General features: G+C 45.0%; 1 protein-coding gene across 2 annotated transcripts in view; it reads left to right on the top strand.

Moving 5' to 3' along the window:
- The first annotated feature begins 6,573 nt into the window (after positions 1-6,573).
- Positions 6,574-27,333, top strand: part of Pxn (Peroxidasin) — a 96,200-nt gene continuing 75,440 nt past the window's right edge. The window contains exons 1-4 of one of the 2 annotated variants that reach the window (XM_037415247.2): positions 6,574-6,799; positions 21,852-21,923; positions 22,761-22,832; positions 26,725-26,796. In XM_037415247.2, the coding sequence (XP_037271144.2) occupies positions 6,612-6,799; positions 21,852-21,923; positions 22,761-22,832; positions 26,725-26,796 (404 nt within the window). In that variant the 5' untranslated portion in view covers positions 6,574-6,611. The remainder of the gene's footprint in view (positions 6,800-21,851; positions 21,924-22,760; positions 22,833-26,724; positions 26,797-27,333) is intronic. The other variant, XM_075873716.1, reaches the window with a different exon arrangement.

Raw genomic sequence — 27,333 nt, 5'->3', positions numbered from 1 at the left:
AACGACCCACTGATGACCGAATAGTCAGCTCCAGTATCGACGAGAGCAGTCACACTGTGGCCGTCGATAAGAACGTCGAGGTCACTAGTTCGCCGTCTCACATTACAGTTAGGGCGTGGCGTCGGGTCACGGCTGCGTCGGCATGTCCGCTGCTTCCATGTTGCGTCGTCCGGCCACCTTCGGTAAGTGAGCTTTTGCCTTCAGGGCTTTGCCTGGTTGGTGTTGTGTTCAAAAAGCTTCGTCGCGGCGGCGTCGTCATCGGAGGATCTTCGGTAGTTCGTCGCACAGCAACCGCACCTCCATCGGTTGCTGCCCTTAGTTTCCCGGATACGGGCTAGGAGACCGGCCCCGCGTTGGGCCAGAGTACTGCCGGAGGTGCGGTGACATGCGGCGGCTGGGCGACGGCGAACGGGAAGGACTTCGTGGTGTCCATTGAGTTCCTGCCAGGTAGTCGGCGATGTCACGTGGCCGATCTCCTGGCTGCAGACGCGGTGCATTGACGGCGAAGCCACGCAGTCCCATCTGTCGGTACTGGCAACGGCGGTATGTTTGCCCGGCCTCGCCGCAGTGGTAGCAGAGCGGGCGGTTGTCAGGTGCACGCCAAACGTTCGTTTTCCTCGGTGCACTGCGCTGGCCCGCTGGGAAACGGTAGGACGTTGGTGGGGGTGGTGGCGGCGGTGGCCTCTGGCCACGGAAGTGCGACGGGGCGGCGTTTCGGCGTGGACGGGGAGGAGCGTTGTGGCGCACTGCAGCGGCGTAGCTCATAGTTTCTGGCTCGGGCGGCGGTGTTTCGGGAATTCGAAGCGATTGCCGGACTTCTTCTCGCACAATGTCGGCGATCGAATCCACTTGAGGCTGCGCCGAAGGCAACAGCTTGCGCAGCTCTTCCCGCACGATCGCTCGGATCGTTTCACGCAGGTCGTCGGAGTCACTGGCTTGAGCAGCAGCACATTCTGGAGTCAGGTGACGATTATACTGTCTGGTGCGCATGTCCAGCGTTTTTTCGATGATGGTCGCCTCGGATACAAATTCTTGGACGGTGTTCGGTGGATTCCTCATTAATCCCGCGAAGAGCTCCTGTTTGACCCCTCGCATGAGGAAACGAACTTTCTTTTCCTCAGGCATGTCTGGGTCAGCGTGACGGAATAGGCGGGTCATCTCCTCTGTGAAAATTCCAACCTTTTCATTTGGTAGCTGAACCCGGGTCTCGAGTAGAGCAGCGGCCCTCTCTTTGCGAGCGACGCTCGCGAACGTTTGCAGAAATGCGCCGCAGAAGACATCCCACGTTCGGAGCGTGGACTCCCGATTCTCTAGCCAGGTACTTGCGGTGTCTTCCAGGTAGAAGTACACACGACGGAGCTTTTCTTCGTTGTCCCAGAGGTTGAGGGCGGCCACACGGTCGTATGTTTCTAGCCAGGTTTCCGGGTCTTCAAACGATGAGCCATGGAACGTTGGTGGTTCCCTGGGTTGATGAATGACGATCGCGGGCTGGGACGCTCCGGTTGTCATTGTCGCTGCAGTCGAGGTCATGGTTTTGGTCTTCCGCGCCTTGTCTTGTAGAAGGCCGTACTCCGGTGGGAGACCTTGCTGTCGGCGGCTCGTTCGCTGCTCTTGGTTGGCGTCGGTGTCTTCTCCGCGACGGGGGCTGGGTTCACGGCTTGACGGGGGCGTCCGGTACATGAACGAAGCAGCACCTCCACCAGATGTCACGGGGTCGTGACGTGGCCGAAGACAGAAAACTTCGTGTTGAGATTTAACTGTTTATTTGGGCGAACCTGTACCCGGTAAAGGGGAAATCTAATTACAGCAGCAGTCTTGCCCAGATAGCAGTCTCAAACTGATAGCGGCGAACGCCGCGTCGGCCTTCGATCAACAACTGACAAGCGGCGAAGCGCGTCGGCATTTATACCCTTGCCGTCGAATGTTCTAGCGTTATCGCTGGCGGTGGCGTAGGTTCTAGAACAATCTGTACCGTTCGCACAGTAGGCGTGATCTTATCAAAATGATCTACTACAGTCCGGAACCTTCTCGAAACCTGCAGGCGCGGTTTGCGCCGAGAATCGTGTGGTGTTTCGGAACGATAACAAAAACTTGGGAAATGGAACGTGGCATTATGACGTCATATATTGTCAGCATATCTGATGTCAAAACGTCCTCATTGCGACATCGCATATCGTTAAATCACATGGTGACTTCATCACACGACAACGTTAATTGGTGAAAAATTGGCTTACAATGCCTCCAATCCTGCAGTTGCTCAGAAACCACTTTAGTTGGAGAAACCTTTTGAAGTGGTGCGCGGAGGTTCAGTACATTGGCATAGAAGAAAAAAAAGGAAGGTGGTTTTACCTCTTAGCCCTCAGAGACGAATTCATAAGGGATATTGTGGGTTTCCGACTTAAGAATACGTAAAATGCCAAGTGTGGGTTATCTCGTGAGAGATGCGCGTGCTAATAGTTCATAGCTGTTCAAACGAATTGCTTGAAAGGCAGGGGCCCGGATTGCCTTGCGGCGTCGACGAGTCCAATATCAGGCTTTGGAAGCTCAGCGCTAGTTTTTGTTATAGGTAACATGTGTGTTCATAGCGGCTGCTGGCATCCTAAAATCTTCTTAACGTAGTGAAGTCAGTGTGGATGTTGGAATTCATTGTCTTATACCTATTTTTACAAATAAAGCAATTTTATGGAACTCTAAAGAACTCATCATCTCGTTATTTGTCTTTTTTATGCCGTGTTTTGTGAATCTTGGATCAGGCAAAGTGCGGGAGCACTTCTGCCTCCGCTACCCCTACCACTTGCTCAGCGATATCGCATGCTGTATCGCATTCGGTTGTCTCACTCGGTTAGCGTGCCAAGTACGAACGTGGCAAAGATAGGGCGTGACGTGACCTGAAGCCCCAGCAGGCCTCGTGAATTAGGTCAACCACGCAATAAACGAAACAGGCTCACTCGGGGCATCACATGTTTGGCGCGACTCAGCAGTGTGTTAACCCAGAAATTTTCAGTTCGGCGACAGTCTTCGAGGTTTCCTAGTGACTACATGAGAGCACAAGCATTCGGGTCTGTTATTTGAGCAGGTGTTCTACTGACATATGTGTGTGAGCAAATTCAGCTGTCTGCAAGCCTGACCGGACTAGCATGAGCGAAGTGTGGCTAGACTATTGATAACGAGAGCATGTCAGGCGCTCATAGAATGTTTCAAGAAAGGCTTAAGTTCACGTTTACTTGGCTACAGAGTTTGTTCATCCTTTACTTTTGGCCTGTACTTCAAGCGATGTGAAGCAATCATAGCCTTCTTTCTGTTCATGGAAATGTATATAGCGAGTTAGAAACTTGATGGGTTTTTGCTTCTAATACTGTAAATGAAATACATTCATTGGACTCACTGATGCTTTGAGATATAGTTGATCAAGGAATGTCACTGGCGCAAACGTTCTGACAAGTGACATTTCTTGGTCAAGGCAATGCCTTGATGAAAAGAAATTACCTATCCGAAACACATTCTCCAGTGGCATTCTCTGTTAAAGGATTCCTCATCGCTTCACGCCGCTATTTCATCTTTAACTGCTGTCTTGCTTAGTATCTTAATATCTGAAGAAAAATATTCTAGCTGCCATGATAAATGTGATTCAGTCAAGTACGACGCCACCTGCTTGTAAATGTTGACCACTTTTCTGTGGATTTGGATATTCTTGAACGATCTTTTGTTCACTATGTCCGTACTTCAGTTGTGAAATAAAGCTAGTGACTCTTCACATTCCATGGATGTCTTCGCTTTTAGTACGCCACGTGTGATTAAAAGAAAGACCAACTTGAGTGCGTTAAGCAAGTCTTGTTTTATTGAGAAATCGACCAGGTTTTGTTTGCTAACATGCACAACACGCAGACAACATTTCAAAATGGGTAACTAAATTTACCGGCTGGCAGCGTTGCCCGAGGCGGCCAGAGGACGTGCAAGAGAGCAAGAACAGATTCCGCTTGCATGCGAAATGGGAAAGGAATGCTTTCGTGGCAACTCTCCTCTCAATGGTTCACGTCCTTTCCTTCTATTTGCTGACCTCATCTGTGACGTCATGGAGGAAATGTTTTATTTACGAATTATTTACGGTAGGATACCCCGCAGCCGCCAGGGGTGGAAGCAGCGCTGTCATGGCGAATCACCATGCGAGTGCGCGTTTCATAAAAGGTACAGGCAGATTTCACCCCTGAAAGTATTGTCACACCCTGAAAATATTCCAAGCCATCGCTGTTATTTTGATAAGCGAAATGCTGCAGAGAACTACGGGACAATAAAGAGCCCTTTGGTGGTTTTTACGGCACTCAGTGCGATGAGCAGGCTTGACTTCCGTGTGTGATAGAGCCGTGACCGTTTGAGTGTCAGTAGAGAAAGTTACCCAGAAACGAGGATTAACTAGCATTAGCAAGAAACCATAAATATAATCTTGGCACGAAATGAACTGTACCAGTCTTTCTCAAAGTGCATTCTGCAGAGAGAGCCAAGGTTTTGCGGTAAGGGACTCTCGAACAAGTTACGTGAGTGCCTTTGCTTTTATTGCTTACTTTTTTGTTTGTTCAGCTTGCTTGCGTAAGTGATCACCACTGCTGATGCAGGCATCCCCGGAAGGTATTTTATTTCCTTCGGATCGTGTCTGCGAAAGGCAACCGCTGTTACAGCAAGCCTTTCGGGTATAACAGCACGAGGGTGTCCCCCATAGCGGTCGACAGCTGCGGTAACCCGACCTCGCGGCCGATAAGAGCGACGTCTCTGCTCTGGCAGCCGCACCCGCCCATGTGAAAAGCCTAGTGAAGAAACTTGCATGGGCGGGCCGTCTTTTTGCTTTACTAAGGGGAGCCACAGAGCGCAGACGGCTGTTCCTAGTGCGATCTGTCGGTGTCATTTGCTGAAGAGACGCATGATTGTCCCTATTCGTGTCTCCAGCGTACTGCTTGGCGAGAAGAGTACTTTTAGTGAAGCAAAGTCTCTCTCATAGTATCTATCTATCTATCTATCTATCTATCTATCTATCTATCTATCTATCTATCTATCTATCTATCTATCTATCTATCTATCTATCTATCTATCTATCTATCTATCTATCTATCTATCTATCTATCTATCTATCTATCTATCTATCTATCTATCTATCTATCTATCTATCTATCTATCTTTCTTTCTTTCTTTCTTTCTTTCTTTCTTTCTTTCTATCTATCTATCTATCTATCTATCTATCTATCTATCTATCTATCTATCTATCTATCTATCTATCTATCTATCTATCTATCTATCTATCTATCTATCTTTCTATCTATCTATCTATCTATCTATCTATCTATTTTTCTATCTATCTATCTATCTATCTATCTATCAATCTTTCTATCTATCAATCTTTCTATCTATCAATCTTTCTATCTATCAATCTTTCTATCTATCAATCTTTCTATCTATCAATCTTTCTATCTATCTATCTATCTATCTATCTATCTATCTATCTATCTATCTATCTATCTATCTATCTATCTATCTATCTATCTATCTATCTATCTATCTATCTATCTATCTATCTATCTATCTATCTATCTATCTATCTATCTATCTATCTATCTATCTATCTATCTATCTATCTATCTATCTATCTATCTATCTATCTATCTATCTATCTATCTATCTTTCTATCTATCTATCTATCTATCTATCTATCTATCTATCTATCTATCTATCTATCTATCTATCTATCTATACGAGGCATTTGACAGCATCAATACATCGACAGGCTCATTACATTTACTTAGAAGACAAATAGGATGGATGTCTTCATCGTCGAGCAATCTTGGGAGAAAGCATAAAGGAACCTATTGGTTTTTGGAAAATAAGTTTAATCGCTGACACTATAAACGCTGTCTAACATCAAGTTTAGGCAAATACGCTCTTTCATATCACATCTCGCATGCTATGATGTGGTTAAACTTTTCTCTCTTGTAGCAGTACTTTCTGGGTAACAACGTCCGCGAACATTCTGACTTGGCGCCCTGTATTGGAGGTTTCATTCAACAATAAAGTTTTCAAGGTTGAACAAATAAAATTACGTTGTTTCTCCCTCTCCACACCAATTAGGCCTCATAATTACTTGGACAGCTTTAAGCTAGCAGCTTTACTGATTTCGAAATTCCATCGCTGACGATGTTCGGGGCCGCGATCGAAAATCACATTCTTGCTAGGGCAGCGTGAAAACAATCATCTGGAGGATATTCGGACGTTAGTGACATCCAGAGATACATTCCGTGTATGTTTTCAAACAAGCCTGATGTTTTCGATCGTCCAAGCATATGGGCACCTGCTTTCAGGATCTGTCCTCAGTACTTCACCATTAGTACATCTTCTGTACCTGTCTATATTCTAGCCCACCCCCAGTCAAAGGCACTGAACTGAACACAAGCCATTTCGTAAACGCTTCCACTTCTCAGAGACAGATGGTGCTGCAAAGAGCGTAGCGTATCACGGCGTACAATCTTTCGGACCTGTTTGCTCTCCCATGACGACTGTAGTGTTCCCTCACTAAGCCAGCCTAATATGCCACAGCGACGCTGCACCCAAAGAGCAAACGCAGCCGACACATGCACGGCAAGATGCATCCGGCATGGTCGCTATTGCAATTTGTGTGTGTAGCGTGCCTACTGCGCATCTTCACTGCTGCGTCGGCTGCTCCATGTCCGCAAGGATGCCTCTGTGTCGGAACGACCGTTCGATGCATGTTCCTCAATTTGGACCACGTTCCCAGGGTTCCAGAAAACACAACCGTTCTGTAAGTTTTTATGCGACCCTGATTCAAGATCATAAAGCATATTTTCGATGCGGCACGAAGGCTGCAAGTTCCACCAAAGGCGACTGTGTCATTTTCATTGTTATTATCATTAAACTAATCGCGAGCTTCTTACTTGTTTCTCTGCAGATATAAGTTGCAAGTATAAAAACAAAATTCTTTTTCATGCCTAAACTTATTTTCACTGTTTCGTTTAACGTACGATTTTGGTTTAACAGAACCCCAAAAAGAAACAGCGACTTGGTTTAGATAGATGAATTAGACTCTGAGACCACTAATTCAATATTGTTCACACATAAGTTACCTATTAGCTGAGAAAATCAAGGATGAAATTTTATTTTAATTTTCGCGCTGGAATCTCCGCGCACGACGTCAAAAATTTTCACAGTGTATTTTTTGTATTTTCGAGACAGTGTCATAATGAAATTATCTTAAAATTCATATGCTAGACAATTTACCTAATCTCCAGGGCTTAGACGCTGCGTAAGACCCAAGCGCCACCTTAAAAATCTATGACGTCACGATGTTCTGGGGGGAAACTAAAGGTGGCGTTTACACCCTTATATTCTTTTCGTGCCTTTCTTGGCTTACCAAGCATTGTGTCGCGGCAAGAGTAGCGTTTTCGGCATTGTGAAATTGTACCTTATTGATACTTGAACATCATCTTTCTATCTCGTGTCTCTTTATTCCCACTCGATAAAGATATCTAATTCAGTTACCAAGAAATGCGTAATGTTTTGGCGCTCTTGTTTTTTAGAAGGTATAGTTAAATCATGCGCAAGGGTTCCCAAATATGTAGTAAGGCCTCACCGTGCAAGTTCTTTTCCAATAAATAGCATAAACTATCAGGTGCTGCTTAGAAAATCGGTTATTTGCTCAGTATAAAAATACCATGGCTATATAACCATCATCAAGATTGGCATATATGTTTTTACCGATACATACGTTGGTTTTCCTGAAACAGCGCGAGCCTTATGTGGCAGCCTGAAATTTTTATGAATCAACCGCAACTATACTTCCTAAGGCGTGAGTAATGTTTATACGTACATATAATGAACGCTGCTCAGAAAACATTCAGTCTAGTGAATGTTCGAGAAAACAGTCATTGTGAAGATAATTTTCTAGAGTCCACAAATAATTATAAGCAATTTTTCTCCTGCATCGAATATTGCAATACATCATTAGGCTCCTCCTACTGGCGAATCTCGCCAGCTAATATGGTCACGACTTCAAATTCAGGTTTGGTTAAAATAGGCCAACAACCGCGAGCCGCAAAGCGTTCCCTTTAGAGCAATGAAACCGAGCTTCTCAGTGGGCCCTTCTTTTACTCGTAGCACGTGTGGATACAGCATTTAGTAGTCTGGGAGAACCTTGCGGTAATGATAAGATGCGTTGGCACGCAACTTTCGAGTTACATACACTTACGCGAGTAATGTGAATCACTCTGCACAGTCTCACGCGAACGCGTGCTGCGCTGACCGATAAGATGGTCCGACTGCCAAGGCGGAGCTGTTACAGCGCGTTCAGTAAAGAACAGTTTCGCATTACGAAGTAGTAACTCAGCACGTGTCCCTATATACGTCTTCATGCGACGTTTTGATGACGTTCTTGAATGCTCAAACAAGAACGCTACTGAGAGAAAGTGACAAGTTGGTTGGGCCGTTAGCATGTGAACGGTGACTTGAACCGTCTTCAACAAGTAATCTCCTGCAAACGTCAAACATGCTCTTCAAGATACTCGTTTCGCACTCGCAGAGATATGCAAGTGCTTATCGTACGTAACCGTATATACTTATACGTCAATATATGCGCTAATGCGTTCTCTTGCACTGATCCACGTTATTAGAATATAGCTGTAGATGCAATCACTAGTACGTATATCTGACTCGCGACTGAGGACATTGTCTACTATTATATATATTTACGGGAGTTTTAATTACGACTCTGAAACGGCAATCAAATATGATACAGCCCTAAAGGCAGCGCCATTCCATTCTTTAGCATTTAGGAACTTTTTGCGTTTACTTTCCAAGCGCTGAAATCGCCCGCGACGTGTACACTCAACGCAACAATCACATAGAAGTAACCGTTTAGCTCACAAAAGCAGGGCGTGCAACTTCTCAGTTGACATAAAACGCCAAAGTAGGTGTGCTATCCGTCGAAATCATCAAATTTTCACAGTGTGGACATTCGGAAGCCAACAATACTAACTTTAAGCAAGGCAGAAAGAAGTTACGGGAGAATAAACGCATCCGAAAGAGAATCACAAGTTCAAAACCACACCAGTTTTCTTTTTATATGCAAATATGAAGTTTTAAACAGTTAATAAAAGGCCAGGTCATGTGAAGTTATAAAGTGATAGACGGCCAGGTGGTATTTGACAGTGCTAACAAAGTGCAGCAGAACCCCTTAAAGAGAGAGAGCCCAGCAGCCCAGCATGCGATGACATAATTTGATTCGAATATAGATTTTGGACCATTCCCAATAGTATATTTACTTAAAACACGTGAGTAAAGAATCGTTATAAAATAAAGAAAGAAATAAAAGAAAAGAAAAGGTCTGTGGTGCGGCTTCCCTGGCGACCACCTTCCGGTATTTCACTCCCAAATCAGAGCAGGATTGGCCACCCTGGTGCAGTACTTGGCCTCTACTTCGCATTAATACAGCAATTAATCCTTGGCCCTCACTCTCCAGCGGCTGCGAAGCAACTGTTCAATGCGGCGATCAAACCTGTGACTTAGCGGAGGGTGCTAAAAATCTCTGGGTCTGGACAGGCTGCCATTGGAATCTGAACTAGACTATAGTTCAACGCTAGAATGCTAATTTGTGAGGCTAGTCTGGCTCTGCTATTCTAGAAATTATGGGGTGTTAAATGGGATGTAATACGGCTCAACGAAGTTAAGAAGACACGTGAGGCTTATATATATATATATATATATATATATATATATATATATATATATATATATATATATATATATATATATATATATATATATATATATATATATAAATTGTAGTGAATAAGAAAGACGTTGATACCATCAGGTCAGCTATCATCAGCACAAGAAAAAAGCACGAGATCGGCGATCAAGCACCGTCATCTGGGTTCGCCTGCCTCCCTTAGAGCTACCACCCGCTTGCTGAGTCCTTCAATAAACCCCCTTTACATTTGGTGGATCGTGCTGGGTAACTGCATCACCTACACCCTGGAACTCCGATCCCGCACCCTGCCGTCGACCATGCAAGTTGACGCTGCCCAACTGACAGCACCTCTCGCGGCTCCTACTTGCCCCGGCCCGGTTCACCAGCGAGACCCCCCGATCTTTTCGGGCGCCGAAGACCAGGACGTCGAGGACTGGCTGTCGTCCTACGAAAAAGTCAGTGGACCAAACAGGTGGGATGATGCTGCTAAGTTGAGCACCGTCAACCTTTACTTGACTAATGTGGCGAAACTGTGGTACACAAACCACGAATCCGAGTTCGAGAACGGGGCCACTTTAAAGCAGGCAATATCCTCGGTTTTCGGTCGCCCTGCCGTGCGGAAGTTGCGCGCCGAACAACGCCTGCGCTCACGGGCACAAGAACCTGGCGAAACGTTTACCGCCTATATCGAAGATATACTCGATCTCTGCAAGCGCGTCGATGCCGCAATGAGCGAAAGTGCCAAGATCCAGCACATTATAAAAGGTGTTGATGACGACGTCTTTCAAATGCTCCTGGCGAAGTCTCCTGGCACGGTGTCTGAAGTGGTAACTCTGTGCCAGAACTACGACGAATTGCGACGGCAACGAGCTCTCACCCGTCGTCCATTTCAGCCTAACCAACCACTCGCTGCACTGGACGTCGTACCTGACCCCTCCCGCCTTCTAGCACAAATGAAAGACTTTGTGCGTGAGGAGGTCGCACGTCAGCTTTCCCTCCTGCATTTTGTCAGCGCCAAGAGCTCCCGCAGCAGCAGCAAGAGCAACCACCGACACCGTTAGCTCCCATGCTCCGACATGCACTTCAGGACCATATTGCCGAGGCTATGCCAGTGCCCTTTCAGCAGCAAGTTGTCGCCGCGCCTCTTACTTATGCTGACGCAGTAAAGAGGCAGCAGCCACACCAGCCCTCACCGTTCAATGGACTGCCGCATGTCACCGCTCCTACTCAGTCTTCCGTCGCATGGGCTCCTCCCCTCGCTACCACAGCCTCGACTCAGCCGTATGCCGCGTGGGCGGCGCCCCTTGCTGCAAATGCCTGGCAAACGCGCGATAACCGGCCGATCTGTTTTGCGTGCGGCGGACCTGGCCACATCTCCCGATACTGCCGTCGTCGCGTGCCCGCCTACACAGACGTCCGACCACGAAGCAACTACATGGACCGACCACCGTTTGGTTATGAAAGTTCGGATCGTCAGTCAAACACGTCTTCCCGTGACTATCCAGCAACTTCGTCTCGTCGCTCACCTTCACCCAATCGACGCTCCTTGTCCCCCATGCGTCCACGACCAGCCCCTCAAAATGAGGGAAACTAGCCTTCGCAGTTCAAGGAGTAAGAACTGCGCTATCGAAATCTTCAAGTCCACGCACCTTGCCGTCAAATATCGTCGAAGTTTTTGTAGACGGTGCCCATGCATACGCTCTTGTGGATACCGGTGCCGCTGTGTCTGTTATAGACGCCAAACTTTGCCGCAAGCTCCGAAAGGTGACCACGCCACTTGATATGTTCTTACGTGCAGCAAATGGAGAACCTGTTCGACCTATAGCCACCTGCACTGCCCAACTCAAAATCGCGGAGGATCACTAAATTGTTGAGTTTATCGTCCTTTCCTCGTGCTCTCATGACATCATACTTGGCTGGGATTTCCTATCCCGTAATCGCGCCGTTATATATTGTGCCCGTTTCGAACTTGAACTGCTTCCGTTCTTCGACCAGCCCTACGACCACACTAATCAAGCCGCGCACAAGCTAGTTGTTAAAGAAGACACTGGCATTCCACCGACAACAGCTGTTTTGTTTACTGTGGTCTCCGACGGCATGCGTGATGAAGTAGCATTTTTCGAGCCATCAAGCCTCTTTCTAAGTCGGAAACCACTTCTGCTCCCTTATTCAGCCCTCTCAATTTCTAATGGAGCCAGTGCTCTCTGCCTTACCAATCCCTTTCCGCATACCATCAAACTGTTTAAAGGCGAGTCTCTTGGATGCGTACAGCCCATTGATAACGGAGAAATTTTTACCGTGCCGCAAGAATCATCCCAAAGTGACCTCGCCGCCGTCAGTGCTCTTAACCACTCTCATCTACAGGCTTCAAAAGTGTTTGATTCGGCGATCGCAGACGGAGTGTCACCATCTGAACGATCTGAACTCCTTCAACTGCTGTACCAGGACCGCGAATCTTTCGATGTTATTCAACCTTCACTTGGCTGCACTTCTTCCACTCTACATTACATCGATACCAGCTCCCACGCGCCACTACGACAGCGACAATATCGTGTTTCTGTTGCGGAACGCCAAGTTATTACCGAACAGGTGAACGATATGCTCCAACGTGGCGTCATTCAACCTTCACAAAGTCCATAGGCCTCACCTGTAGTGCTCGTTAAAAAAAGGATGGTTCCGTTCGCTTCTTCGTGGATTACCGGCGCCTAAATAAGATCACTCGAAGAGACGTGTATCCTTTACCCAGGATTGACGATGCCCTTGATACTTTACAAGGTGCCGAGTTTTTTTCATCATTAGATTTGCGTTCAGGGTACTGGCAGGTCCCCCTTGCAGATGCCGATCGACCAAAAACAGCCTTCGTGACACCGGACGGTCTGTATGAGTTTAATGTCATGCCCTTCGGCCTCTGCAATGCGCCTGCCACCTTCGAGCGCATGATGGACTCGGTTCTTCGGGGTTTGAAATGGCAAATTTGTCTCTGCTATCTCGACGATATAGTCGTCTTTGCGCCAGACTTTGGAACACATCTCGAGCGCCTCAAACACGTCCTCACGTGCCTGAAAAATGCTCAGCTCCAACTCAACCTCAAGAAGTGTCACTTCGCTGCTCGGCAACTTACGATTCTCGGGCACGTCGTATCAAAGGACGGTATACTTCCAGACCCGGCTAAGTTACGTGCTGTCGCCGACTTCCCCAAACCAACGACTATGAAGCAGTTACGGAGCTTCGTGGGGTTATGCTCCTACTTTCGCCGGTTCGTGCGCAACTTTGCCTCTATCATTGCGCTTTTGACCAAACTTTTAGGCAGCACCCCTGATATTTCGTTATGGTCTTCTGAGTGTGACCAAGCCTTCTGTACCCTTCGTCGTCTCCTCACTTGGCCACCAACACTGCGTCACTACGATCCTACGGCAGCAACTGAGGCCCACACCGACGCCAGTGGTGTCGGCCTCGGTGCGGTTCTCGCGCAACGCAAGCCTGGATTCGCCGAGCATGTCGTCGCCTACGCCAGCAGAACTCTGACCAAGGCTGAATCAAACTACAGCGTCACCGAGAAGGAATGCTTAGCAATCGTTTGGGCGCTTGTCAAGTTCCGCCCATACCTTTATGGCCGTGCTTTTGATGTAGTAACGGACCACCACGCATTATGCTGGTTATCTTCGCTTAAGGACCCATCGGGTCGTCTTGCCCGTTGGGCTCTTCGGCTTCAAGAATATGACATTCGCGTGGTATATCGTTCCGGCCACAAGCATGCCGATGCTGATGCACTGGCACGATCTCCCCTATCCCCGGACATCGCATCTGTTTCCTCGGACAACACGTTGTCAGCGCTTGACGAGGACACCATCTCTTCTGCACAACGCAATGACCCATGGATCGCTTCGCTTCTTGACGCGTTATCCGAGGCACCGACACTTCCAACCACTCGAACCCTGCGCCGCCAGGCTCCACATTTCAGTATTCGGGATGGCCTTTTGTACCGGCGCAACTATTCAGCAGATGGTAGGAAATTGCTACTAGTCATTCCCCGAACGCTGCGCTCTACCATCTGCGCGTCGTTTCATTCCGACCCGCAATGTGCTCACGCCGGTGTTTTCAAGACCTACGAGCACCTACGAAAAAGGTATTACTGGCGCGGAATGTTTACCTTCGTCCGCCAATTCATTCGCGGCTGCCACGAATGTCAGCGGCGGAAAAGCCCGCCACATCCTGCAACAGGTTCATTGCAGCCACTTCCATGCCCAGACAGCCCATTCGACCGAGTTGGAATTGACCTCTACGGACCACTACCATTAACAACGGCAGGCAACCGATGGGCTATCGTGGCAGTGGATCATCTAACACGGCAAGCTGAAACTGCTGCTCTCCCCACAGCTGCAGCACAAGACGTCGCAACTTTCATACTCAATCGTTTTGTGCTTCGTCATGGTCCTCCTCGAGAACTCTTCAGTGACCGAGGGCGTGTTTTCATCTCCGATGTATTACAAGCACTTCTTCAACAGTGCCATATGGTTCACCGGAAGAGTACAGCCTACCACCCACAGACGAACGGCTTGACTGAGCGGTTTAATCGTACTCTGGGGGACATGCTCGCTACGCATGTCGCTTCTGATCAAACAAACTGGGACCTCGTTCTCCCATTTGTTACATACGCGTATAACACCGCTACACAAGTCACTACTGGGTTTTCCCCATTTTTTCTCCTGTACGGTCGCGAACCATCACACACCATCGACACTTTACTGCCATACTCGCCAGATCCCTCCGAATACAAGCCTGTCTCGGAAGCCGCTCGTTACGCAGAAGAGTGCCGCAAGCTAGCCAAGCGGCTTATTACATCCGACCAACAGCGCCAGAAGGAGATCCGTGACGACGACCATCGTTCTGCATCAACGTTCGTTCCTGGAGCACTTGTATGGCTTCATGTACCGCCCTGCGCCCCTGGTGTATCACCCAACCTACTCTCCAATTATCATGGTCCCTACCGCGTGGTCGAGCGTACTTCACCTGTGAACTACGCCATTGAACCCCTCACGCCACCGAGTGACCGTCGTCGGCGTGGACGTGATATCGTTCACGTAAACCGTCTGAAGCCGTACTTTGACCCGCTTGTCCCCCCCGTGTTAGATCGCCAGGATGGCTTCAACGTTTTCGCCGGGGGTAGTTGTAGTGAATAAGAAAGACGTTGATACCATCAGGTCAGCTATCATCAGCACAAGAAAAAGGCACGAGATCGGCGATCAAGCACCGTCATCTGGGTTCGCCTGCCTTCCTTTAGAGCTACCACCCGCTTGCTGAGTCCTTCAATAAACCCCCTTTACAATATATATATATATATATATATATATATATATATATATATATCATCACTAAGAGAGTTGCAAGTATCGTAAGTATGTTAAACAAAAAGGTACAAGATGAGGGTGGTACAGGCCTACGCACCTACATTGAGCCGTGGTGACCATTTAGTTCAACGCTTCTAAAAAGACGTAGAGCCAGCAATGAAGGAAGACACGATACATTATTGTGATGGGCGACTTTAATACCAAAGTAGGCAAGCAACAGGCCGGATATCATGAAGTGGGGGAATATGGCATTGCTTCTGGAAATCTTAAAGGGGAGTTATTAGTAGAGTTCGCGGAACGTAAGAATTTACAGATCTTCAATATCTTCTTCAAAAAATGGCATATCCGTAAGTGGACTTGGCAAAGTTTTAATGTTGAAGCTAAAACATGAATATACTTCATTCTGTCTACACAACCAGGCATTGTATAGAATGTAGAAATATTTGGAAAGATCTGAAGCAGTGGCCATAAAATGGTAAGAGTTGATATTCACGTAGATTTAAAAAAACAAAGGCGCGAACTGGTACGGAAGAAGCCATTTGATGAGATAGCGGTGAGAGGGAAAGTAGAGTAATTCAGGGTTTTGCTTCAGAATAGATTCACGGCTCTAAATGAGGTAACCGAAGTTAGCGTTGACACAACGAATGATAGTTTTACTAGTATCATCAAAGAATCTGCAATGGAAGTTTGAGGTACCGTTACTAGACAGGGCACTGGCAAACTATCTTAGAAAAAAAATTATTGAAGGACAACAAACAATGAAAGCCTCAAATGCAACCGCCGAAATTGAGCTAGTGGAGCTTTCGAAGTTAGTCAATAGGCGTATGGTAGCCGACATCAGAAGGTATATACCAGAGAGAATCAAGCAAGCTGTAAAAACTGGCAAAAGCCTAAAAGCTGCGATGGCAAACTTGTCTATAGGCAAAAAAAAACAAATGTATGCATTAAAAACAAGAAAGGCAGTCATAACCAATATGAATTGGATAGCTGAGGTGATGAAGGAGTTCTACAAAGAGCTTCATGGAAGCCGAAACAACCACGATGATATCGTAAGAAGCAATAGTAGGCCAAAAGAATCCGACATACTATCAGTAACGACAGGGGAAGTAAGAAAAGCCCTAGAAGCAATGCAAAGACGCAAAGCCACTGGTGAGAATTGATAACAACGGACCTAACGGAAGATGACGGAGAAGTTGTATTAGAAAAAGTGTCCAGATTGTATACGAAATGTCTCTTGACGGGAAAGGTACCGGAATCTTGGAAGAACGCCATCATCTTAATTCCTACAAAAAAAGACATGAAGGAGCAGCAGAATTACAGGCCGATCAGCTTACTGTCCGTTCTCTACAAATCATTCACGAAAACACTAGCTAATAAAAGTAAGGCGACTTTTAGAGTTCGATCAACTAAAGGACCAAGCAGGATTTTTTACAGGCTACTCCACAATAGTCCATATTCATACTATCAATCACGTGACAGAGATATGCGCTGAATACAACAAACCCCAATACACAGCCTTCATTGACTACGAAAAGGCGCTCGGCTCAGTCGAGACATCAGCAGTGACGCAGGCACAACAGAATCAAAGACAAATATGGTATGAAGAATGGCAGGAGGTTAACCGGAAAGCAAGTATCTGGTTTGCTACCCTGGTATTGATGAACCCTATGCATAAACATACCGGAAAAAATCTACAGCTGATTCACAGCCATCATAGTTCTCCATAAAGAAAGCGAGAAAACTCCCATAAAGAAGGGCGTAAGGCAGGATGGCATGGTCTCGCAAATGCTATTCACCACGTGTTTACAGGGGGTTTTTAGGGCCCTAGATTGGGAAGAGATAGGGATAAGACTTACTGGAGAGTACCTTAGTAAGCTGTGGTTCGCTAATGATATTGCTTTGATTAGTAACTAAGGGGATAAATTACAGGTCATGATTACTGAACTGAACACCGAAATCAGAGGAGTAGGTTTGAAAATTATTGTGAATAAAACTGAAGCAATGTGAAACAGTTTTGGCAGGAAAAAGAACTTTGTGATAGGTTTAGAGACGCTGGAAAATGCACAGGAATATTTCTACTTAGGACAGGTATATAATAACCACGGTGCCGAACCATTAAAGGGAAATAACTTCTAAAATAAAGATTGAGTGGACCGCATTCGGCCAGTGTGCTCAAGTAATGAATGGTAAGAAGAAGGAGGAGGAATAAATGAGGAAGGACAGGGAGGTCAGTCATAATGAATGGTAATCTACCACTAACCTTCACGGGGAAGATATATAACAGCTGTATCTTGCCGGTACTTACCTATTGTGCTGCAACCTTGAAGCTTACGAAGAGGGTTCCCCTTAAGTTGAGGACGACGAAGCGAGTGATGGAAAGGAAACTGATAGGTGTTACCTCAAGGGACAAGAAGAGTGCAGTGTGGGTCAGGGAACAAACAGGGGCTAAGGGTGTCATAGTTGAAATCAAGAAGAAATGAACATGGGCCGGGCACGTAGCACGTAGGCAGGATGACCGCTAGACATTGAGGGCAACTGACTTGATTTCGTGAAAAGGCAAATGCACGAAGGGGAAACAGAAAGTTAGGTGGACCGATGAGATTATCTCTACTGAGTGGATGATGGTGAGGTGGGCGAAGCTGTGGAGGTTTTTCGATGATACCGTGAGCCCTCCGAAAAACAGCATCCTGGCTTACCCGGCGCCACGCACGTTTCACTACCGCTTCTCGCTTTCGCACACCGGGGTCCGTTTCTCGTTGAGCCTGTTTCGCAGCTGGTTCCTTGGCGTGCACTGTATCGGGATCTGCCCGGCGCCGCACTCGCTTGACGGCAGCCTCTCGAGCCACCAAGCACGATCCAACTCGTACGGCGACGATCAAGGAGAACGAGAGATAACGGGCACTCCGGCGCTGCCCCGCGCATCCCGCACAGCAGCCAATTGGAAAGTAGTGGCACATCTAATGCCATCTAGTGTCTATCGACCTAACCACCATTTGCACACATCTCTATGGGACTGCGTCATCTATAAAACTGGACGAGAAATGGCGATGACGGCCCAGGATGCGTACAGCGCCATCTAGAATATTGTCACCCAGCTGTTTGGCATGCATTCATATGGGACAGTGCCATCTATTGTATGATAACAGAAACGCTAATGGGTACGCCGGAGGAACGAAGGATTGTCCTAGACAATAAGAAACTTCACTCCTAAAAGATCGTGTGGATAATGGTGCAGCGAAAAGCACAAGACCGGGATGATTGGTTGGTCATAGAAGAGGATTTTGCCCTTCAGTGGGCATAGTCAGGCTGCTGCTGCTGCTGCTGCTGATGATGATCTGTTCTTTTCTATGATTAATTATTGCTATGGGAAGGCTGAGGTTATTATATAGCACATTGGCTGCTTCTTTTTTATATGTTATGCAGCAATAACTATGGCTACCTTAAAACAGAAGGTCGAGAAATCAAATAGCCAACTGAAACAGTGAAGTGAAACAGGACTGCAATAGACATAACAGAAATAGACACTTCCTTTTCTTCACTGCGAATGTTATTACAAATGAAGTCAATGTTTTTGAAGTCGCCATTTAACAATGAACTATTCACAGTTCACTCGACTGTTATGTTGATACTTTGTTCGAGTTTTCTCATTTTTATTTATATTGTATGACTTTTAGATGTGAAGCGTCTTAGGGTCGAGTTGAATCGGGTGTGCGGCGTGACCACCCTTAGAGTGCATGTGTCCCTTCCGTTCCTACGCTTCCCCTCTCTTCCGAGTCGCCGACGAAGGCAACGAAATGCCTCCTTTGCAGTGCGGCGTCCACACCCCCACTACGCATGTGCATACCACTGCCCTCCTCTCTTCTGTCCTACGGTCCCCGCTCCTACGCTCACCGTGGAAACGCGTTCCACTTTTTCTTGACACAGAGCATGTCTGCGTTGTTAGTAGCCGTTGAATGTCAGCCCCCTCTCACGTGAGCGCAAGAAAAAGGAAGGACACGTGACCACCCTTACAGCGCTTATGCGCACCCTCCTCCCGCTCTTGCTCCTCTCCTACGTTCTCTCCTCTCTTCTGAGTCGCCGGAGAAGGCAACGAAACACCTCAGCAGCTCCGCATCCACACCTCCGCTGCGCATGTACATCCACTTGCCCCTCTCTCTCTCTCCTCTTCGTTTCCCCCTCCTAAGTTCCCCGTGGAACGCGGTTCACGTTTTGGTGAGACAGAGCGCGTCTGCTTTGTTTGTAGTTACTGCGAAGCCGTTGGTAGCCCTCATTCGCGCGGTGTGGACCAATCGTGCAGCTTTGCTTTCTGTCATAGGCTTTTTGAGCGGGAAATGGGGTAATTTTTGGTTACTTATTAACGTATTCATTATTTTATCATGTGGACATGACACGGTGTAATAGTGTAACTGGAATACTTTTCCATTACTCTTTCCGAAATACGCTTGTATAACAGTACACAAAAGAATATGCGCTACATGAATATCGAATTTCTGCCTAATATCTCTTTATTCATTATCATGACATAATTTTCCCAGTTTAGGGCTTTTAAAAGCTATTACTGTAAATAATGGCATTTCAGCCGTAATTTTTGTACATTTGGCAGTGGATGAACTAGCATGATAGTATACGTGTGACGAAGTTTTTTTTTTTTGCGCTTTGCTGTAGGTTGATATTCTAATTATTCCAAGGGAGCCATGTTTTCAAATTGCTGATTTTTTACGCACACATGCAGCTGCCGCTCCGAAAGGGTAAGTGCAGAAGCCGTTTCTAAGCGGCGGAGGCACACAAACTTGACCGAGACCTTGTGTACAGCTTTTCGAAATCAAGACGAGCCAATCCTTGACATTGAAACGACCAGACCACGAAGAAGTGCGCCGACCATTATCGTTCAGCTATAAACAGGCAAAACGAGACAAAAACGCGCTGAGAAATAATCTAAGGCCTTGGAAGTAGCATCTCGACTAATGGCAACAGGGAGCGTTGGGTGTTTCAGCAGCGACGACACACAATCTAGTCGCCTTCAAGAAGTCATCGCAATGAAAAAATGAAAATAATCGCCTCTATATAGCGTCGCGTGTACGGCAGCTTGTGCCAGAGTTTCAAAAAGAGCGAGGTCTGTAATTGCTAGAGGTGAGTCACCCGTATCAACACAAAGCACGTGACGTCGACAGCCTTGATTGGATGTTGCAAGTTTGCTACGCAGTGTGTTTTGTTTCTATTCCCTGGCTTAACAGTTGAGCGACTTCAATTCAAAGTGTATTTTGACGACAGTCATAAAGAGATTTCTACGAGTAGGATACTGAAAATTTAGCAAGCCATCCTTTAGGTGCTATTTAATATTTGCAATATTATATACAATGTAAATATTTATTAGTTTACGTATTTATTGACAAGATAAAGCGAAATGTGTGATTCGTAACATTTGACAAAGATTACAGATACAAACAAAATGCACTTTTGACATTAGTTAGACCGAATAAGCTCAGTGCATGATAGTTTTAGGGAGGTGTGTCTGTTCTATATGCCCTTATAGGTGTGGAAATGGAATGCTCAAAGCGCATAGAATGGATTGTGCACCCCGTACACTTGACGTGCGCATCGCATTTAGCTGATCTATAAGAATAAATTTTCGTGCTCGTTGCGTTTGAAGGTAAACTGCTGTGTGCGAATAAAGATAAGGACACAAAAAACATGAGACCGGGACGAGTGCAAACTTTTAACTGAATTTCATAATTGGCACTCTTCGAACGTATACTCACGGAAACGACATAGGCCCGTATTCACAAACCTATCTCATCCCTTCCTCGAGTTTTCCTTTTCGGTTTCAAGCCTTTATTGCACATGATGAAAAAATTGGGGCAGTATTTGTGAACCAGTCATGTCCTTATCTTTCACCTTGTTACCATTTTTGTGCCTTCATGGCGTATGCAGAGAGTACAGGAAGTTGAGGTAAACGTGAGGTAAAGCCGAGGTTGCTTTTTGAATACAGGCCATAGTCACGTCCTCAAAAGGTCAAAACCAAACAGCTTATACAAAGATACGCAAAACATCACGCTCAGTATCAAATAAAGAAACAGACGTGTCGCTAACACAAGCATTGCCTCTGGCAAATATATTGATTGATTGATTGATTGATTGATATGTGGGGTTTAACGTCCCAGTTCAGCTATCAGTTCGCGGGTGTTCTGTGAAGGGCCATGCACGAGCTTTCACTTGGAAATAACAGGAACGTGCATTTGCCCGCACGTTGCCAAGCTCGCATGTGCTCACGGATTTTCTGAGAGGTTGAGATTTTGGGTAGGAGAGGTAATACCGTAGCCCGCGAACTGATGGAAGCCTTTCATATATCTGCAAGAGCCAATGCTTGTGTTAGCGACACTTCTGTTTCTCCATGTGATAGTCAGCGTAATATTTTCGTGCCTTCTTGCGTGACTACGTGGCTTTTGTAGTTTACTAAGTATGTTGCAACTTGCCCAAAAAGCAACTTCCATGTAAGCTGTTTGGCTTTGGCGATGTGAGCAATCGGCTATGTCTTTTCCGTGAGTATATATTTGAAGGGCGTCAATTAATGAAATTCAGTTGTAGCTAGCGCTTGTTCCTGTCCCATCTCTTAGGTGTCCTCCTGTTTGCTAGCGAACACCAGTTTACCTTGAAATTTGAACCTACTCGCCCAGCTACAAGTTTTTCAGAATCACCAATTGCGTTTGTATTGACTTTTTCGCATCTTTTTTTCATAAATGCTCGTCTCGTAAACAACCAAGTGACCTGCGCTTCAACCAAATACAGCGCATACCGGCGAACGCATTTCAAGACCTACCCAACCTAGATACCCTGTAAGTATCGGCAGCATGTCCTACCCATCACTACCTGATTGGTCCTTCCTAACTGTGAATGAATGACCTCATAAATATGGATTCATATCAACATAAAATAGAACGCACTTTTCACCCCGCCTTTTCTAACTAAATGTATGCGCACAAATAATTAAATTGTGTTAGCGATATTCGATGCCTGTCATGAACACTTATTTTGTCTTTAGTAAGGTATACTACAGTATTCCGTTATTGGCAATTAAGTACATAAACCCGGGATGTAAACTAATAAGGCACGCGCCCATTACGATGGAAGCGCCATCAGCGAGCTATTTCTCATCGTAACAAGTGGCAGAGCTAGAGCTACTGTATATATACCGTATTTTTTGTTTTTCTTGCAGTATTTATTTTTATATTTCTTGCATGCCTTTCCTTGAGTTTGCAATAGTTTTTTTTATATTTTACTTTCGTGCTTTTCTCAAGTTTTTAGATATCCATTTTTGTACATCTTACTTTGACGCAACACTTTGTAACAGTTTCCAGATTTTTCACTCGCTGCATTATATTCCTGCAGAGCTATGCTTCACTTATGCTGCACACTTTCCCAATGTTGCCTGTAACCTACTCCTCTCAGTAACGCCCTGTTTGACCCTGAGGGTACAATGATTGAATTGAAATGAATTATGTTGAATTATTATATGTTAGACAACACTACAATGTGTACCTAGTCCATAATTCCAATGTCTGATCTAGTTTCGTGTGTTGTGTCATGAACTGTGTGAGATGTTCTTTCTTGCGTCGTATACCGCACGCCTGCAATAACCCGAACGTTTGCAAATATGCATGACTCATGTGCAGGATGCTGGACAGCAACCAGTTGCAGATTGTTGAAAACCAGGCTTTTGAGAAGCTCAGGAACTTAAGACACTTGTGAGTACCTATAATAAAAAAAATTATATGCGTTATTTGGATACCATTTTCAATGTGTTTGCAAGCAATTACCAATGAACAAATGTGGAGGTGAAATTTTCCTTTCCTAGCTCACGTGTAAGACAATCTAGTACTCTTGATCACTGTTGTGAAAATTCCGGAGCAGATACTTTGTAACAACACTCCATTATTCTCCTTGTGCTCCAGGCGCCACCTAAGCCTAGCGAGTGAAACTACACTGCGAGGCTCTTTGTCCGTAACGATCAGCGACCGCGGTGTGGCGGCACTTTCGGATGCATAACTGTTGCGTTAAGTATCGATCGAGGGCGCCACAAGTGCAAGCCAATGAAGGCTCCCCTAAAATAAGACTAGATTCAATGAATTGAAACTTAGCAGTGAGGACAACCTACCCAGTATTTGCAATATGTTCACATCCCCCCAAACATTTGTGTTAAATATTCAAACACGTCAATTCTCTCAGCTTTGCTCAATTCTTCGGACTATATTCCTACAAATACCTCACAGTTGTCGGAAGGAAGGATGCCAAATTACGATACGGAACCTTGCTGTATATTTGCTTGGCGTCGATTGTTCTCTTTAAGCCGCTTACGTTCTCAGTGAGTTCATTTTCAGCAAAGCATGTCTCCTAAACCGCCATAGGAATTGAGTGCCAATGCAATTTAGTCAAGGAACCACATACGTCTGCGCACCGATGTTCACGTGTAAACACACACGACACCGTCTAACTGTTGATTTCAACGTGCCTCTGTAACAACTGCGTCCATGACATTTTTCCGAGACTAAACAAATTAAATATTTATATACAAATTTCGATTTGTTCGCAACATGTCAAGAAGCTCGAGTATAAATCTTTGCTTTCGTCACTCAGCTATGACGTCATGTAACTGTTGTGAAAGTTTCAAAAAAAAGCTTTCCCTACAATGCCCCTACATTCTCCTTTAGAGTTACTGTATATGGCGCACCAAAGGGAGTCATATAAGGAGCCATATACAGTAACTATATCCTCCTTGGGCTTTCCACGCCACCTGAGCGTAGCGAGTGAAACTACACAGCGGGGCTGCTTGGCCGCAGTGATCAGTGACCCGTGTGGCCGTTACACTGTCGGATGCCAAAAGATGTCGCGTTGAACACTGATAGAGGGCGCCACAAGTACACCTTGATCGATGCGTCCTAATACAGACACAGGCCCAAGCATTGTATAGGAGTTGGTGTAAAGCAAGGCCATAGCCCGGTGTGTGTACAGGAAGGAGCGGAGGGGGATAACTATACTCTCTGTCGGATCAGATGTGCGTTGTTATGTGTGCGTCGCTACGCGAAATCGAAACTTTTCGGAGGGCCGGAAGGGGGGCAGTATAACAACGCAAAACCCCTTTGTTAGGACTACAGCGTGCATGATGTTGCACTATACACAGCGTTTTGCAGATGGCGCTTCTTTCTGTTTTGCGCATGAGAAGAAGCAGATAAAACTTCGCGCATGAGAATAAGCGAACAACAACGAAGGAAAGAAAAAAAAGAACAAAAAAAAAACAAAAAAAGCCTGTTGCGACGTAACAAATAACCTGAACTAGGCAAAAAAAAATATCTAACTTCGTTTGATGAAGACGTAGAAATAGGACGCTCAATGAAAGAATATGGAATAACTTCACCACACGAACATATTAATATATGGCACGAAGAGATACATCAATGAACAGGAGTAAAGCTGAAGGCTACGGTGTTAGAAGCGATCAGGTAAATCATTAAGGCCCCCTCCGCACATCTGACACTCTCCATACCTTGCACAAATGAGCAATAATAAAAAACCAACATCCACGAGCTCAGCTAAAGGTGCTTCGGATGTCATATTGCTTGCTGTTCTCGTGCAGTTCAAGGAAATTAAGAACAGGAAGCACACGAAAAATAAAACAGAGATAAAAAAGGGAGGTAGAAATGTTGAATTGAATAGAAATGAATAGAGGATAAAAAAAGAGAAAAAAAAAAGAAATTGAGGAGGCGAGAAGGAGAAAGCTTAAGAGAAACAAAGAATGCTGTCCGAATCTAGAGTTTCTTCGGGCTTAGCACCACAATTGGAAAGCTGCCCTAATTTTTTATTTAAATTCTGCTGAAAGCTTCAGTGCATTCGATCTGCACCTAAGCAGCATGAAAAAGGAAATTTTGATGAAAGCGCCCCCTGAAACACGCTGTGTGTACTCCACGCTAAAAAGGCGACGAAATCGCAGAGAGGAAGACGCCACAACACCGAACAGATCACCAAAGTCCTGGCCTTGACTTTCTTTTGACACACATGGCAATCGGAAAGATGCAAAACAACTCTCACTCGTGCTCTAAGAAGACTCAGGAACAGTCAAGGCGTAACTTAACAGCTCAAAACAAATATTAAAACAGAAATTAAACGAAAGGGTAACCGCCATATCCCTGCCACTACATCCCGTGCTAATAAATATGCTAAGGTCTTAACAGGCACAGTGACGGGAGGAGGAGGAAGTATACCATGGTCGCAACAAACAGTCGAAGCAACGTATAAGTTGCCTGCCTCTTTTCGGTGTCCACAAAGCTAACCACGAAAGGACTCACTTGTCGTGAGTTCGTTCGCTATGGGTTCCCACATGTAAACCTTAAGCTGTAGCTCCGGTCTTTATCCGCACTTCATCGACGCGAAGCTTTGCTTCTTTGCCGGTATTGTTTCAGGGTTGCCTTCAAAGAGGCATGCTCATCATTTATGTTTCTGACAAGTTTCCGCGATATGACATTAAGCTGTACGGGTACGCGCGATCACATAAAATGCTACCAATTTTATTTATTACTTTTACCCGAAGCAGGGAAGACGCTATAGAGCCTGCCTATGTCTTATGATTAGAAACTTACTTCTTAATTCAACGTACACTTACACTACTTTCTCCTAAGTGCTGTTCTACTTGACCCGTCACTCATGCTCTTTTGTAACTTTTTATTAAACGTTATATGAATGAAAATAAAGCATACTGATAAAAAACAAAAGGCCGACATTGCGAAACTTGGTTTCCCCCCGTGACTGTTTAGGATTTACTTGATTGCTAGCATATATATATATATATATATATATATATATATATATATATATATATATATATATATATATATATATATATATATATATATATATATAGGTATGGGTATGGCACAACGGGAGCGTTGTCAACAAGGATAAATATGTTTATTTCCCAACAGTTTCGGGAGGGGTCCTCTCTTCATCAGGGGATGAGTTATCCTTGTTGACAACGCTCCCGTTGTGCCATATCCCATACATTCACAAAGACTAACTGGCCCATTGAATTATTACTCCCACTATATATATATATATATATATATATATATATATATATATATATATATATATATATATATATATATTATGAGATCTAACAGACAGTAATGCCAAGGAATGTACAGGGGAAGTTGTTAGAACCAATAGATTGTAAATAAGAGGAAAGAAAAGTGGATGAAAAAATAACCAGCCGTGAGAAAAAATAACCAGCTGCTCACGGCTGGTTACTTTTTCATCCACTTTTCTTTCCTCTTATTTACATTACATTGGTTCTAATAACTTCCCCTGTACATTCCTTGGCATTACTGTCTGTTAGATCTCATTATTATTGTGTCAAAACACGGAAAAATGAGCCCTTAGGTATACACTTCTTTCCCTTTTATATGTATATATATATATATATATATATATATATATATATATATATATATATATATATATATATATATATATATATATATTGAAGATAATGATGTATGTTGCTTATTACCGCCCAAAAGCGTCGTCAGGATACGAGCACTACCGGTACTTTAATCCTTTCTTTCAACTGCGTTACTTTCACTTCAGGTTCCTCTCAAAGAACAGAATCAGGCGCATCGAAGATGACGCGTTTTCAGGACTGCAACAGCTTGAACAATTGTAAGTTACCCGGACTTTTCGTTCAGTTCAAAATGTCTTTTTTTCCTTACGAATTGTGCAGAATTATGAGAAATAGCTTGTGTGTTTAGAAAAGGGGGTTATTGATTTAGAGTACCTCTGTTTAGAAAAAAGTTTTCGCACTGAACTGTGCGAGAGCAATGATCCATTCATTCCTTAACAAGGAACTAACACCACATACCTGCGGAGACTGTGTCAAGAAAATGTTTTTAACCATCTAAAGTACGTGGTACTCGACTATCAAAGAGCGGTAAGCCGATCCATTGATGTGAATGAAAGAAGGAATTCTGTATAGAAAAAGCGCTTAATAATTTAGAGTACTTAGCACTCTACTATGGCGGAGCAAATGCCGTCCCACGATATACACAGACTTTAGACAATGAAGAAGGCCGTCACTAATCCGAGCTCAAGTTGTTTAGAAAAAAGTGGCAAAAATTTAGAGTATACTTAGTACTCTATTATGGGGGAGGAAATGCCGTCCTACGATATCATAGACTTTGGGGAATCAAGAAGGCAGTT

This window comes from Rhipicephalus microplus, chromosome 9, assembly GCF_043290135.1.
Source record: "Rhipicephalus microplus isolate Deutch F79 chromosome 9, USDA_Rmic, whole genome shotgun sequence".
NCBI lineage: Eukaryota > Metazoa > Arthropoda > Arachnida > Ixodida > Ixodidae > Rhipicephalus > Rhipicephalus microplus.
Note: the sequence above shows the minus strand (reverse complement) of the source record. Positions and strands in the feature narration are given on the sequence as shown.